Consider the following 15,836-nt stretch of genomic DNA (forward strand, 5'->3'; position numbering starts at 1 on the left):
AACAGAAAATAAACAACATTTCTGTTATTCCCTCCCTGTCCTTTCCTTCAACTCCTATAGAGCAAACAGGAAGCTTTCTGAGGAGTTATCGGTCAAGGAATCTACCCAATTATGTATTTTTCACCTGTGCAAAACATGTAATTTCACTTGGAAATGTGTGAGATGTCACTTGTGATATACCTGGCATTCTGATGAATCCAGCTCCCTGCAAACATCCTTTGTGGCTTGGCTGACTTCTCATTGATAGACTACTAAACTATGGGAATCCAGATATGATTCTGCACCAGCCCAGAGAGAAGGGTTGGCCTAAATTGGCAGGACTTCAAGCAAGAGAGTAGGAAGAAAAATAAAGTACCCCCCCCCCCACTTTGTACTATATAACTGCAACTGAGTACAGGAAGCATGCGATTAGGATCCTTTCACAGAAAGTTCCCAGGAATTGTTCTCTCAATTAACCTTTTCTTTATTCTTTCTTCATGTCTTTCTCTTTTAGCCTTCCCAATTTTCTTTCTTTCTATTTTTCTTTTATTCCTGACTATGTTTCTTTTCTTTTATCCTTCTTTGCATTATTTTTTCTTTTCTTCTTTTACACTCTTCCTCCATTTTCTCCAGAAATTGTGTTGCAATTCTCATAATTTGCCTTTTCTCTTTGTAACCATATTTTGCCACCCTTTGTCCACCAGCCCACAACTGTCTCTTAGTATGTTAATTCTGTTATTTATTAATGTCTTCCATGTTGTGATCTGAGAGTCACAGTTCAATGTTGAAATAGCAGGTGTGTCACTATGCCTTTGACTTCAAACACAAGATTTTCCAGATACTACACAATGCCAATTAAGAAATGCCAGAGAGAGAGCAAAATAAAATGTGCAATGCGATTTTAGGGGGCAGCTGACCACAGAGAGGTCTTCCCCTGGGCTTATTGGGGAATTGGATCAGTCCATGACTGCTTGAGCTCTTTTTGGACTACTTGGGTTTGTAGGCAGGTCATTCCCTATAAAAACGGACATTTTGTTTTCCCCAGCCACCATTTTGTCGAAATGACACGGTGGCTGGCCTTAGAGTTGGGCTTGTGAATTTGGGCTTTCATTTCAGGGGCATTCCTGGAAGACCAGCTTTATTGAGGACAGCTGTGCTGGGTAGGGCTTAGGGAGGTAATCGCTTGGAAACATGTGCATTAGGGGGGGCATGTCAAGTTGACATGGTCTTCAGAAGTTTAGGGTTGTTGAAAGCTGCAGTCCAGGTGGGAATGGAAAGGGTAGACTAGATCATGTCTGGACAAGCAAAGATGTTAAATGTTCAGTAGGAAATATGTTAATTACAGCTTTAGAGTTGTTACAGACCGGAAGGGAGTTTAAAGCCGGCAATCACTCTAATCTACAGGGGAAAAGTACAGTACTGCAATATTAATTAGTGGCAGAGAGGGTAGGGCTGGGGCGGGGGGCTGTGTTACATAGGTAAAATATTGGTATAGTGAGGTTGGTAGTTTTGTGACACAAAGGCCCAGGTTATTGTGTTAGGTGCACCTGTTTTCAATTAAAGCGGCCTTTTTCACACAGCCTGTTGTGTGAACACAGCTCCTCTCTTCCCTAATGCTTTTTCAAGCAACATTATGTACTCTGCACAAGTGAAACGCATTTTTCAACTTACTGCAGCTGAATTTGTGGGCCAGATTTTTAGGGCTAAATGCAATGAGAGGTGAACAGAATGAAAAGGATCTTGTTCAAATTAGCTGGGGCGCAGTTATGCCAAACATTGATTGAAAGTTTATGGCCTAAAAGTTCTGAATATTTCAGTATCTGCTCCATGCAAAACCATAAACTTTCTGATTTGTTGTGACATCCTCTAAGATGGGAGGGAGGTTGTGAATACTGGAGCGCATTGGCTCGTTTCCGCTCCCTGAGTGTCTAACACACTTCAGGTTTATGTGAGTATGGGTTCCATTTCATTGAGATGTGGGGATTTTCCCGGTAGGTGGAGGAGGGATCACAGACGTCGAAGATTTGACTGAAGTTCGAGCTTGCTTACAATGGAGTAATGGAGGAGGAGCTACTGTGGGCATATATGGTGGTATTTATGCATGACATCTTTGAAGAAATGCTTTGTTTGGAACCAATGGAACATAATGTAAGCCACTGGCAGCACGGATATCAGACTTATGACTTGAAACATTAGAGGGCTGAACAAATTTGTGAAAACCAGAAGAGTGGTCTATCTAAGCAGGTGAGTAAATGTTGCAAGACAGACTACTTGTTTAGATCTGAGAAGGAAAGTTTAGAACAGCAGTAGGGCCCCCATCATTATTTTACCCCTCCCTCCGAATTCTACCCAATTACGTGAGTCAGTTACTGCTATACTAGTGGAGTTTTAATGCTCATGGCCACCCCAGAAAGGGGATATCCAGCTCAGAACACACCACTAAAAACAGTAGTGCAGAAGTAAAGTTAAAACAGCAAGTCTTGAGTTGTTTACAGAGTCAACATATGAGTAATTGAATGTAACTTAGGCGGTAGAATGTTTCAAGGTTTGGGGCCACAAATTCAGAAAGATCAGCCACATGGTCTTGCAAGTTTGAAAAGAGATAAAGTTGCCAGTCTAAGGGTCGAAGATTTAAGAGTTCTGATGGGGCGGTAGAACTTCAGAAGGGGATTGATGTAGCCTGGGCCAGGATAATTTAAAATTCAATGAACGACACAAAGACCCTCATCACAACCCTGGTGGACGGCAGTAAAATGGAGAAAAGTACTGCCAACAGGCTGGCGGTACTTTTCTCCATAATATGACATTGCCGGTTTGTCTCAAGCCAAACTGCCAATGTACCACACTGTCCGCCACGGCGGTAACAACCGCAGGACTGGAGACTTCAATCTTCAGCCTGGCGGCCGTCACTAGCCCGCCCGCGGGATTATGACCCCACCTACCGCCATGGTTTTCGTGGCATGCTTATCGTCATGAAAACCATGGCGGTAGGCACTATCAGTGACAGGGAACTCCTTCCCTGTCACTGAAAGGGGTCTTCCCCGCACTCCTCCCCCAGTCTCCCCCATTCCCACTCTCTCTCCAGACCCCCCACGACATACATGCATCTTCACACACCATCGAACACATGCATACACACATTCATAACCACATTCATCCACGCATGCATACATCCATTCACACACACTGGCATACATACAAGCACACACGCATGCACACAACACAACATACACGCACTCACACATCCATACACTCACACACAGACAACACGCATCACACACCGGCATACCTGCAAGTACAGACATACACCCACCCTCCCCCCCACACACACAACACCCCCCATCCCTCTTCCCTGTTGGAGCACCCGACTTACCTGATGTCAGGGGGTCCTCTGGCAGGAGACGGGGCGCTATTGCCAGCAGCAGCGTTCGCCAGCAGAACACTGCCAAGCCGTATCATGGGTCATGATATGGTCTGCGGCAGTATACTGGTGTGGCGCTGCTACTGGCAGCAGCTGCACTTTATCGCCATCGCCGGCATGGCCGCAGCCGGATTTCCACCATCCTTCTGGCAGAAATCCAGCTGCGGTCTTAATACGACGGACGGCTGGTAGCCACGGCGACGGTCTTTTGGTGGCCGTCGCCGTCGCCGCGGCGGTTATTACTGCCAATGTTATAATGAGTGCCAAAGTGCTTAAAGTGGATTTTTTTCTCTATGGGGAGCCAATGCAGGCTACATAGCTGATTGGGCATCGACTGAGTATTTGGAAGATGTCCAAGCAAATGTGCTGCAGCTTTTTGGATCAGGTGAAGCCTATTTCTGGAGGACTTAGTTATGCCCAGATACATTATGTTGTCATAATCGAGGCATGAGGTAATGAGAACCTGAACGATTGTCACCTATTTCAAAGGGAGGAATCTTCACAGGATTTTATTTAGTCTCCTGAGCAAGTCAAAACAGCAAGCAATAACTGTCTTTATCTTAGTGTCAAAAGATAGGTTACTATCGATCCAGACACCTAAGCTCTTTACAGTAAGCTTAGGGACAGGAAGATTCCCAAGTACTTCTGGCCACCAGTGAGGAGTCACAGGTAAGCCTGTTTACCCAACACTACAGCCTCCGTTTTACTGGCGTTGAGCTTAAGGCAGTTAAGGCTCATCCATTCTGCAATTTGAGTGATACAGTTCCTAAATTGGCTCCCCCCAACCTCAGCTGATATAATGGATTGAATCAATTGGGTGTCATCTGCGTAAGAAATCAGCTGGAACCCATGAGATTCTACAATATCCTCCAGAGGTCACACGTAAATATTGAATAGCGTGGGGCTCAACAAAGAACCTTGAGGCACTCTGAATGCTAGCTGGCATTTAGTGGAGGTGAAGTGGGATGTTGGAACTTGAAAGGAGAGCCCTTCCAAGAAAGACATGCACCAAGTTAGTGCTTTGTCATGGATTCCAAACTCTCTCAACCTCATGACTAGCATATTGTGTGAGTCTGTGTCAAAGGCTGCACTGAGATCTAAAAGTATCAGTGCAGCAGAGCCTCATTTATCCTTCGTCCCGCTAATTTCTTCTGTTACAGCCAGAAGAGCAGTCTCTATGCTACAGGACTTTAGCTATTGCTTGGTGACTTTGACTATTGCACCACTGATGACAAGGGAAGACATCAAGCTATTAATTTCGATGAGCATCTCAACATGTGCATTCCTCTACTCATATCAAAGGTCACACATTAGATCAAGTTTGGTCCACTGATTACGTTATAGACAATTTAATAATATCCCCCTGCCCTTGGTCCAATCACAGCTGTATTAGTTTCTCATTGACAATTGGGTCCCCACAAAAACTTCCCTCTTTACCAAAAACATTAACCAGGAGCTGGTCATGGGTCGACCTGAACCAGTTCTGCTATGACGTAGCCATGACCCTGCCAATGCCAAGTAACAACATCGACATCCATGCTAAAGCACTCTCTGACTGGCTAACAATAGCCAGTGATATTCATTCCCCCTTATTCTACCAAACAGGTTAGACGCCATGACGCCTCTAAATGGTTCACAGATGAGCTGAAAATAGCCAAGCTCGAATTAAGGTGTTCTGAGCAGAAAGGGCAAAGAAACGATAGCCCCGAAGTAAAAGAAATGTACTATAAAAACCATTAAAGAATAGAAAATTCTCTTCTTTCAAGAAAAGACTACGGGCCACACGTACGTAGCATATTGCACGTCGCAAATGGTGAATCCGGACGTTTGCAACGTGTAAAATGCACTTTGGGATGTACAGACCCATTTTTGCGATTCGGTAAACTATTGACCAAATCGCAAAAGGGTTTGTGAGTCGCAGTTAGGAAGGGGTGTTCCCTTCCTAATTGCGAGTTGCAGTCTCATGTATGATTGTTTTGTGACCACGAATGCGGTTGCAAAACAATCGCAGTTAGCACCAGTTTCAAACTGGTGCTAACCCATTAGCAAACGGCAAGGGGTGCCAATGGGACCCCTTCCCCTTTGTGAATGGCAGCGAGAAAAAAAATTCTGAGCAGGCAGTGGTCCCATGGACCACTGCCTGCTCAGAAAAATTGAAAAGAACACTTTTCATTTTTTGTTTTTAAATGCATCTCGTTTTCCTTTAAGGAAAACTGACCGCATTTAAAAAAAAAAAATACTGCTTTATTTAAAAGCAGTCACAGACATGGTGGCCTGCTGTCTCCAGCAGGAGACCATCACTGAGAGGGCGGCCATTCCCAAGGGGGTCGCAAATTGCGACCTACCTCATGAATATTCATGAGGTAGGTCATTTGCGACCCCCTTGTGAATCGCAAACAGTGTCATTGACACTGTTGAACATAAGGTTTTGCGACTTGCAAAACCTATATTTCGTTCATGTGGCCCTTCCTTCTTTACTAACAAAATTCTCATAGCCAAAAATAAATCTAAAGAGATCTTTGAAATAATCTCTGAACTGTCTAACCCTGACAGGGTAATTTTACCAGTCACTCCCTCTCAAACCCTATGCGATCCCCTTAACAGGTTTTTTATTGATAAAATAAAAATCATTAAAGACAGTATCCCGAAATGCCCCCACGTAACCAGTTTGACGACTACAAATATGAGTCCTAAAACTCTCTTCTCATTTCCTCTCATCAGTACGGATTGTCTCAAGGAGCTGCTGTCTAAAGTAAAATCAGGCTTCCCCAACAACGTGTGATGTCCCACAATCTCAAAAGCAGTGTTCTCACAATTTACGGATGTTGCCCTTTACCTACTCAACCATTCTATTAGTTCGGGGTCAGCCCTGAGCACTTTTAAGGAAGCAATCATGGTACCCCTTCAGAAGAAACGTGGGGAAGACATTTAACAATATACAAATAACAATAGGGAAGATACTCTAATTTTGGAAAATTATCGTCCCATATCCCTGTTGCCACTTCTGGTCAAGATATCAGAGGCACACGCAGCATAAAGCTTATGCACCTTTTTAGAGGAAACTGGATATGTAGATCTTTGCAAGATATGCTTTGGCCCAGCACATTCCACTGGAACTGTCATCCTATCAGTGGCAGACAACCTTTGTGGAGAAAGTGACAAAGATACCACCTGGGCCTTAGTCCTTTTAGATCTCTCCGCTGCCTGTGACGTGGTTGATTATAAGCTTTTACTGGACTGTGTCAAGGCTGCAGAACTGTGGGGCTCAGCAATCAATTTTAACAAATCGGACACAAACAGTCGTCTAGCATCCTTTAAGTCTTCTGAGGTTCAGCTGGATTGTGGAGTCCCCCAGGGATCCTCTCTGTCTCCACATTTGTTCAACTTATATATTTGTCCTCTCACTCACTCTCTTAAAGAAAGGAAGTGCTTGACCTACATTTATGCAGATGACATGCAGCTATTATTCAAAATCAACGATTCTCAAGAGTAGAAAGATCTCTTTCAACCCACCATGCTATTCATCCACAACTGGATACATTTCAATCACCTTTAACTGAATTCAGATGAAACTGAAAGAAATCGTTATTACCAAAGTTAAGGTTGATTATTGGGCTGCATCATTATGGCCCTCTGAGATGGGATCTCCTCCGGTTCCCAAGAAGTCTGTAAAGAACCTCGGTGTGATCATCAATGACAACCTTTCAATGAAATCTCAAATTGGAGCAGTAGTTGCTAGTTCCTTCCATATGCGCCATCGTATTAGGAAAATAGTTAAACATCTAACACAGAGGCCTTCACTCGAATTGTCATTGCTCTGTGATCTCTAAGATAGACTACGCCAAATCTTTATATGTTGGCATCTCCAAATGCCTCATGAAGAGGATACAATTGGTTCAAAATCAAGTAGCTTGACTGATACATAAACTCCCAAATCGTTACCACATTAACCCTGTGATGAAAAAACATCACTGGTTACAGGTGGCCACACAAATAATTTTCAAGGCAGGTTGCATCATCCATAAAGCCATCAGTAACAAATGTCTGCCTTTTATTTCCTCACAAATTCAGAAATACACCTCCACCTGCGCTTTGCATGCCTCTCATTCAAATTATTTGTTGTTTCCTAAATTTAACAAGAAGAGGACTGGCTGAGTCACATTTTCAGTTTTTGCACTGAACGTGGAATTTCTTCCCCTGGAAATTAGATCTGCTATCTGTTCTCAAAAGTTCAGGAAATTGCTGAAAACTTGGCTATTCACACAGGTATATAATTAAATATTTAGGGGCACATTAATGAAAAGTGGCGTTGCACCTAGTGCAGCGCCACTTTTCTTGCGCCCCTTAGCGCCCCCCCTTACGCCACCATGGTAATGCCGTATTTAGGATACGGTGCACCAAGGCGGTAGTTAGGGTGACTAGCGTCATCATTTTTTACACTAGTCCAGCGCTTTGCAGGATTCGCGTAAAACATCATAACGCTAATCTTGTAAAGCACCCAGAGGCCCATTGTAATCAATGAGAGCCTCTGTTTAATGACTGCACTTAGCAGGCGTTAAAAATTGCAGATAAAAATGGCGGAAAGGAATCTCACAGAATCCCCCCCCCACTAGCGCCAGAACGCCCCCCTTGCATACATTATACCTGGCACAGGCATAATGTGGCGCAAGGGGTTACAAAGCTGCACAATGCAAGCATTGCGCCACTTTGTAAATATGGTGCAACGCTCTTCCTCTTCCAACATCACATTAGTGTAAAACATATGGCACTAATATGGCATTGGAATGGCGCACGGGCAGCATAAAACTGGCCCTTAGTCTCAGCACCTGCTGTACCGGTCTGCCCTCAGCGCCATGAAAATGAAAGGTGAACAAGTGCTTTACAAATCGTGGTAACATAACAGAAGTGGAGGGCTGAAAACCTGTTTGAGAGGGGGTAATAGTTGATAACATTCTAAGTAGCTCAAGAGCTGCCTGTTAAAGATTGTTTCAAGCACTTTTGCCAGTAACTACAAAAGGGAAGTTGGACGGTGGGTTTCAGGCAGATTATGATCTAGAGGTACTTTTTAATAAATGTAAAACAGTTTTTTGCTTCCATCTTGGCGGTACCTTTGCAGTATGAACAGAAAGATTGTGAAGGTCATAAAAGACAGGGGAGTACTAATCCTGCCCTTTTTAGTATCTGTGGAGGTGCTGGGTCTGTAAGAGAGTCAGGTTTGGTGGTAAGAAGGATTCTTTCAAACGTTTCAAGAGTGATGGAGTTGAAAGCAGCCAGCCTGAGTCCAGCGAGCTTGCCTGACACACTGAGATAGTCTTTGTAGGCGTAGCTGTCAACCTCCTGTGCAAAGTTGGTATAAATGTCAAGCACTTTTGTGCAAAGTAGTCAACTAGCTGGTTGCAATTTTCCCTCGATATATCCAGAGTAGGGCTCTTACCTACTGAGTTGGTGAGTTTTTGCACAATAGAGAAAATCTCCTTGATCGCATTCTCAAAGTTGTGGGAACCGGGGGCCATATTTATACTTTTTGATGCAAAACTGCACTAACGCAGTTTTGCGTCAAAAAAATTAGCGCCGGCTAACGCCATTCTGAAGCGCCATGCGGGCGCCGTATTTATTCAATTACGTTAGCCGGCGTTAGCCGGCGGCGCTGCCTGGTGTGCGTGAAAAAAAATTACGTACACCAGGCAGCGCCGGCGTAGGGGGATATGGAGCTTGGGCGCCAAAAAATGGGGCAAGTCAGGCTGAGGCAAATTTTTCGCCTCAACCCGATTTGCGCCATTTTTTTCGACTCCCAACCCCCATTGAAATGACTCCTGTCTTAGCAAAGACAGGAGTCATGCCCCCTTGCCCAATGGCCATGCCCAGGGGACTTCTGTCCCCTGGGCATGGTCATTGGGCATAGTGGTATGTAGGGGGGCACAAATCAGGCCCCCCTATGCCACAAAAAAAAAAAAAGAAAAACTTACCTGAACTTACCTTAATGTCCCTGGGATGGGTCCCTCCAGCCTTGGGTGTCCTCCTGGGGTGGCCAAGGGTTGCAGGGGGTGTCCCTGGGGGCATGGGAGGGCACCTCTGGGCTCCTTCCGAGCCCACAGGTCCCTTAACGCCTGCCCTGACCAGGCGCTAAAAAACGGCGCAAAAGCGGCTGGACGTCATTTTTTTTTGACCCGCCCACTCCCGGGCGTGAATTTTGCCCGGGAGTGTAAATACGGCGCACATGCCTCGGAGTCAATTTTTTAGACGGGAACGCCTACCTTGCATATCATTAACGCAAAGTAGGTGTCCACGCTAAAAAATGACGCAAACTCCATGGACTTTGGCGCTAGACGCGTCGAACACCAAAGTATAAATATGGAGTTAGTTTTGCGTCGGAATTGCGTAAAAAAAAACGACGCAATTCCGGCGCAAACAGAGTATAAATATGGCCCCAGATACATTATTTTGGCTTTAAGATCATATGCTTTTCCTGTAATCCCATTCCAAAATTTATGGGTGTATAAATGGTGTTAGTGCTGGCCCTGATTTTCATGATTAAATAATACATTTTTGCAGTGAGTTTCCAGGTGCTCAATTCATATAGGAAGGTGTGCTCAATATTGGCAACTGTTTGCAAATAGACAGATCCAAATGCACTTCTAGGAGACACTCCAGACCTGCTCCATCAGCTTCAAGATGTGCATAGTCTTGTAAACATTATATTTTCATATGTTGTCTTGTTGACTCACAATATATTTACAGGGAGTGCAGAATTAATAGGCAAGTTGTATTTTTGAGGATTCATTTTATTATTGAACAACAACCATGTTCTCAATGAACCCAAAAAACTCATTAATATCAAAGCTGAATATTTTTGGAAGTAGTTTTTAGTTTGTTTTTAGTTTTAGCTATGTTAGGGGGATATCTGTGTGTGCAGGTGACTATTACTGTGCATAATTATTAGGCAACTTAACAAAAAAAAATATATACCCATTTCAATTATTTATTATTACCAGTGAAACCAATATAACATCTCAACATTCACAAATATACATTTCTGACATTCAAAAACAAACCAAAAACAAATCAGTGACCAATATAGCCACCTTTCTTTGCAAGGACACTCAAAAGCCTGCCATCCATGGATTCTGTCAGTGTTTTGATCTGTTCACCATCAACATTGCGTGCAGCAGCAACCACAGCCTCCCAGACACTGTTCAGAGAGGTGTACTGTTTTCCCTCCTTGTAAATCTCACATTTGATGATGGACCACAGGTTCTCAATGGGGTTCAGATCAGGTGAACAAGGAGGCCATGTCATTAGATTTCCTTCTTTTATACCCTTTCTTGCCAGCCACGCTGTGGAGTACTTGGACGCGTGTGATGGAGCATTGTCCTGCATGAAAATCATGTTTTTCTTGAAGGATGCAGACTTCTTCCTGTACCACTGCTTGAAGAAGGTGTCTTCCAGGAACTGGCAGTAGGACTGGGAGTTGAGCTTGACTCCATCCTCAACCCGAAAAGGCCCCACAAGCTCATCTTTGATGATACCAGCCCAAACCAGTACTCCACCTCCACCTTGCTGGCGTCTGAGTCGGACTGGAGCTCTCTGCCCTTTACCAATCCAGCCACGGGCCCATCCATCTGGCCCATCAAGACTCACTCTCATTTCATCAGTCCATAAAACCTTAGAAAAATCAGTCTTGAGATATTTCTTGGCCCAGTCTTGACGTTTCAGCTTGTGTGTCTTGTTCAGTGGTGGTCGTCTTTCAGCCTTTCTTACCTTGGCCATGTCTCTGAGTATTGCACACCTTGTGCTTTTGGGCACTCCAGTGATGTTTCAGCTCTGAAATATGGCCAAACTGGTGGCAAGTGGCATCGTGGCAGCTGCACGCTTGACTTTTCTCAGTTCATGGGCAGTTATTTTGTGCCTTGGTTTTTCCACACGCTTCTTGCGACCCTGTTGACTATTTTGAATGAAACGCTTGATTGTTCGATGATCACGCTTCAGAAGCTTTGCAATTTTAAGAGTGCTGCATCCCTCTGCAAGATCTATCACTATTTTTGACTTTTCTGAGCCTGTCAAGTCCTTCTTTTGACCCATTTTGCCAAAGGAAAGGAAGTTGCCTAATAATTATGCACACCTGATATAGGGTGTTGATGTCATTAGACCACACCCCTTCTCATTACAGAGATGCACATCACCTAATATGCTTAATTGGTAGTAGGCTTTCGAGCCTATACAGCTTGGAGTAAGACAACATGCATAAAGAGGATGATGTGGTCAAAATACTAATTTGCCTAATAATTCTGCACTCCCTGTATTATATTTTACTCTTCACAATACTTTTCCAGACCATGCCCGATTCTAACGTTGAAGGGATTGCTCATTAGGGAAACCAATGTTGAAATGTTGCCAATAACTAGATTTTCTCAGTTCAAGTCACAATGATGGGACATCTCTAGGTGAGTATAAATACAGATTTTATAGTTACAGAAATCCTTACGTAAAATAAGAAGAGGCTAGTTCTGTCTGATCTGTTAAAGTCTGCTCGTCAACCTCTGTGTACAGTAAACCTGCTGGAGTTCAGTGACTGATGTACAGGAAAGCTGTAATTGAACACATTTCTCCATTTTAAAAACTCCAATTCATGGCCATTTACCTACCATATTGGACACCACTTTCAACATTCTTTTTAGATGTCTTCAAGATTTATTTTCAGGAAGATTATGCTACCTCCTTTCCCTAGTGGAAGTCATTCACTCTCCATGCTAAATTACTAGTCTATCAGACCTCATTAGTCTCTCAGACTATCTTGATTCTAGTGTGTCCCAAAGCTTATTCAGGAGAATTTAGTCTGATGCTGTGGAGGATTTGCCTGGTAACCATGAATTCAGACTGGCCTTTGTGTAGGATATCTGGTAGCATCTGCCCTGGTCTTGTGGCCGATTGCTTCATGTTGATTCCACTCTGCGATGCCCCTGTAGGAGGCGCATTGTCCTTTTTGCTCATTTTCGGCAGCAACACTGTGTCTGCCATAGTCATTGATTCTGTGACTCTGCCCTTTCCAGTATCGACTGAAGCAACATGGTTACGGTGGACACCAGTCGACTGAAGCAACATGGTTACGGTGGACACCAAGTGAGCAGAACAACAAAAGTGAATTGACCCCCCCCCCCTTTATTTGTTCAAGGAAACTCAGTGCACGACTCTGAAAATGTGGATGAGGTTGAATTCAGTTTGTGGGGTGCTTACTACCGGTCCTAACAATAATTTCAAAAGAAAATCTAATTTCTTCAGATGTATTACACTTGAACAAAGTAGTACAAACCTGCGAGGGTGCTGAAAGTGATCCCTGAGCTGAGCAGAGTACAAAGTACAACACCAGTTTACAAATTTCACTGGTTTCATATTCTTTATTGTGGGTTTAACTTCGTCTTCTGCAATCAGGTCTATCAGTGACTGCTTTGTGGTATCTGTTAGTGTTAGAAAGTCTTGTTTCACTAACACCAAACATTCCTTTTACTGCCTCTCATTTTCTTGACCGTTAAATTATAGGCAAATAAAATAGTGCTGCCTTACTTGCATGCCCAAATACATTTTGTCTGTTTTCCTGCACTAGGTAATAAAACATGTTCTGATTCAATTTTGCCTTCAGCCTATTGGCATTAGGAGTGTGTGGCATGATCCCAACTCATATGTTTTACATTTGAGCGATAGTAGTGTTTTTACCTGTTTACCAACCAAAAAGAGACCAGTAGTGCTAACTAAAGCTGCTGTCATTGCTCACATGCAAGCCGTATGGTTATCACACCATATCGCTATGCACTGTGTCTCATGATACGACAATCACACCTCGGCAGTCATCTTCCATGGAAATGACATGGAAAGACGTGAGATGTAGACAGCAGTCTCTCAACTACACACCCCACATAATGCAGCATGCCAATAGTGTGAGTAAGTGCCTCAGCACCCCAGTCAGGGGTAGTAGCGGCATACAGTATCGTCTGCCATAAACATTGTGTCCTAAATATTGTCCACAAAAATATGGTTCCACTGGATTTAATTGTCTATATGTGCCAAGCCCAAAATAATCACACTTGCAAATTGCACTATATTTACATCATATTGGAAAAATAACAGGTGCATATGTGGTCATCAGAAAGGCCTGGACAGGGCTAAGGATAGCTACTCCTGCTTTGTCCTTTGCTACCCCTGGCACGGCCCTTGATCTCAGGGGTAATCAAATGATTGACATGAACATAAAGTAATCAGGACTCTGGCAGATATATTCCCTAGATTCTACTCCCTTCCCTTATGCTAGCCACTTAGCAGCAAATAGGAGGCTGCTGAGCAGCTAATGGGGGCCAAAGAACTCAAACATCTGATGCCAGCAGTGGCTCAAAGTGTGCATGATTTCACTTCTCCTACTCTTGTGTTTGTGGTGAAGTGGTGTCCTTGGATGCACAGTGGGATAGGTATTCTGAAAACCATGGCTGTGCTAGGGGCAAGATGTGTTTATACCTACCTAGAAGGACTTCATGTGTTCTCAGGGGTAAGAGTGAGAAGAAAAATAAATACAAGCCTTCGCAGACCTAGCACAGAAGGCTACAACTGTTATCACTGACATCAAACAATGTATTAAATGTTATTACAAATACTCATTGACTTATAACAACAGGGGGGCTCTGCAGGACTTGAGCCTGCTCAGCATACCCTAGGCATTCGAATCCATGGACCCTTTTAAGTAAGTTTAACCTCTACTACAGAAAGGAGAAGATGGTGAAATATTGGAAAAGTGCCTTTGCTGTTGAATGTTTTGATTGGGAGGCTGATTTGTTAATTACTTTGAGTGACACATACATTACTTTTTAATTTTTAGTGAAGTATTTTATCACTACATATTTTTTTTTAGTTAAGTATTGTATCAATCTGTGAATTCGACCATGCATTCCTCCCTTGTATTGCATTTTGGCTTTTTCTCACAGTATGAAGATAATACATTTTTCATATTTAACAACATATCATATGGCCATCTATACACTACTTTGAATATCTACCATAAAATAAGATTTGACTTCTCTTAAATGAGCACATACCTGTCTCAGGATCTAAACGTATGACTCTTCCAGCACTGTAGCAGGCTACCCAGAGTTTCCCCTCTGCGTCGATGCACATGCCATCAGGGATACCTTCATCCTTCTCCAACTTGTACATATGCCGGCGGTTTGCTGCCGAGGAGGATCAAGAGATCAGCATCTTAATCAAAGTGTACATGGTACATATTCTACATATATCAAAGTGGGCTCTATCTCTGTTAATTAATTGTATGTGACAACAGGGGTGTAATCATACTGGTGTGCCTAGCTCAAAGTGAATTCTAATTTAGGAAGAACTCTTCCTTTGACTGTAGTCTGGAATATCAAAGAAGGAACAACAATTGGTCACAATATCATTACCAAAATATCAAAACCCAAAACATTGACGAGGTAAGTACACAAAGAGAGGTACGGATTTACTATTCCTACCTTGTTTAGTAGATAGGGCTTTGCATCAGAAACCTTTGGTGGTTACATGGCAATGGCAATGTACCTACCCATGGTAAGCCCCGTGATGCAAAGTAGCACAAAGTATTACACAGTGCAACTTTGCATTCCACAGGGCCACTTTCCAGCACAAACCAAGTTTTGTGCCGGTAAGCAAAGTCCAATGTAACAACTAGTGTCAGTTTGCATCACTTTTGGGACGGCGCAATGGCCCAAAGTGTTTTGAATTTGGGCCCATTTCGGCATGCCATGCCTCATTTTCTTGCTGACGTCTCAGAAAAGTAGGTATTTACCACATATGGGAGAAATCTCACCTTGGGGGTAATGGTATTTATACCCTGACCAACTTGTAATGAGGGTTCTAGTGTCCGTTCACAGTCTCTCACCACTTCCCTCCCTCCTTCCCATGAAATCTAGCAGGCAAACCCTCCTCCTTAACATACCAATATATTTAAGTATTACTTGGCCCCCTGTCACCCTTCACCATCTCCTTTTTCCCTTCCTCCCCTTTTCTCCCTGAATGTTCTGCACTCACTGTCTTTAGTAATGGACAGTGCAGAGGAATGAAGCGACTATTCCTAAGTTGTAAGAGGTACAGGTATCACAAGGCTGGAGAAGGGCTCATTCCTCGATTTACAGGGTAAAAAAAGCACAGGATTGGGCGTGATTTGAAAGCACAATATATGCTCTGTTCATACCAGGAAGAATGTTCTGGGTGAAAAACAGCTCAGAGTGTAGGTGGCAGCCATGCGATCATATCCCTTATGTGCCTAAATTATCACATTTAGCTGTGATTTCTTGATAACTTATAACATGTGTGGTCACCGTACATTTATTGGTGTTTTGAAGAAGCATTTTCCCAGCTATGTGTTGCACAACCTAAATAGTTACAGGTTGTACTATTTATGCTCTGA

At 43.4% G+C, this 15,836-nt stretch overlaps 1 protein-coding gene across 3 annotated transcripts in view; it reads right to left on the bottom strand.

The window, feature by feature from the left end:
• Positions 1 to 15,836, bottom strand: part of RGN (regucalcin) — a 75,460-nt gene that overhangs the window by 16,219 nt on the left and 43,405 nt on the right. For all 3 annotated transcript variants that reach the window (XM_069204298.1, XM_069204300.1, XM_069204299.1), the window contains exon 5: positions 14,476 to 14,607. In XM_069204298.1, coding sequence (XP_069060399.1) covers positions 14,476 to 14,607 — 132 coding nt within the window. The remainder of the gene's footprint in view (positions 1 to 14,475; positions 14,608 to 15,836) is intronic.

The sequence above is a fragment of the Pleurodeles waltl genome, chromosome 8 (assembly GCF_031143425.1).
Source record: "Pleurodeles waltl isolate 20211129_DDA chromosome 8, aPleWal1.hap1.20221129, whole genome shotgun sequence".
NCBI classification, from domain to species: Eukaryota; Metazoa; Chordata; class Amphibia; order Caudata; family Salamandridae; genus Pleurodeles; species Pleurodeles waltl.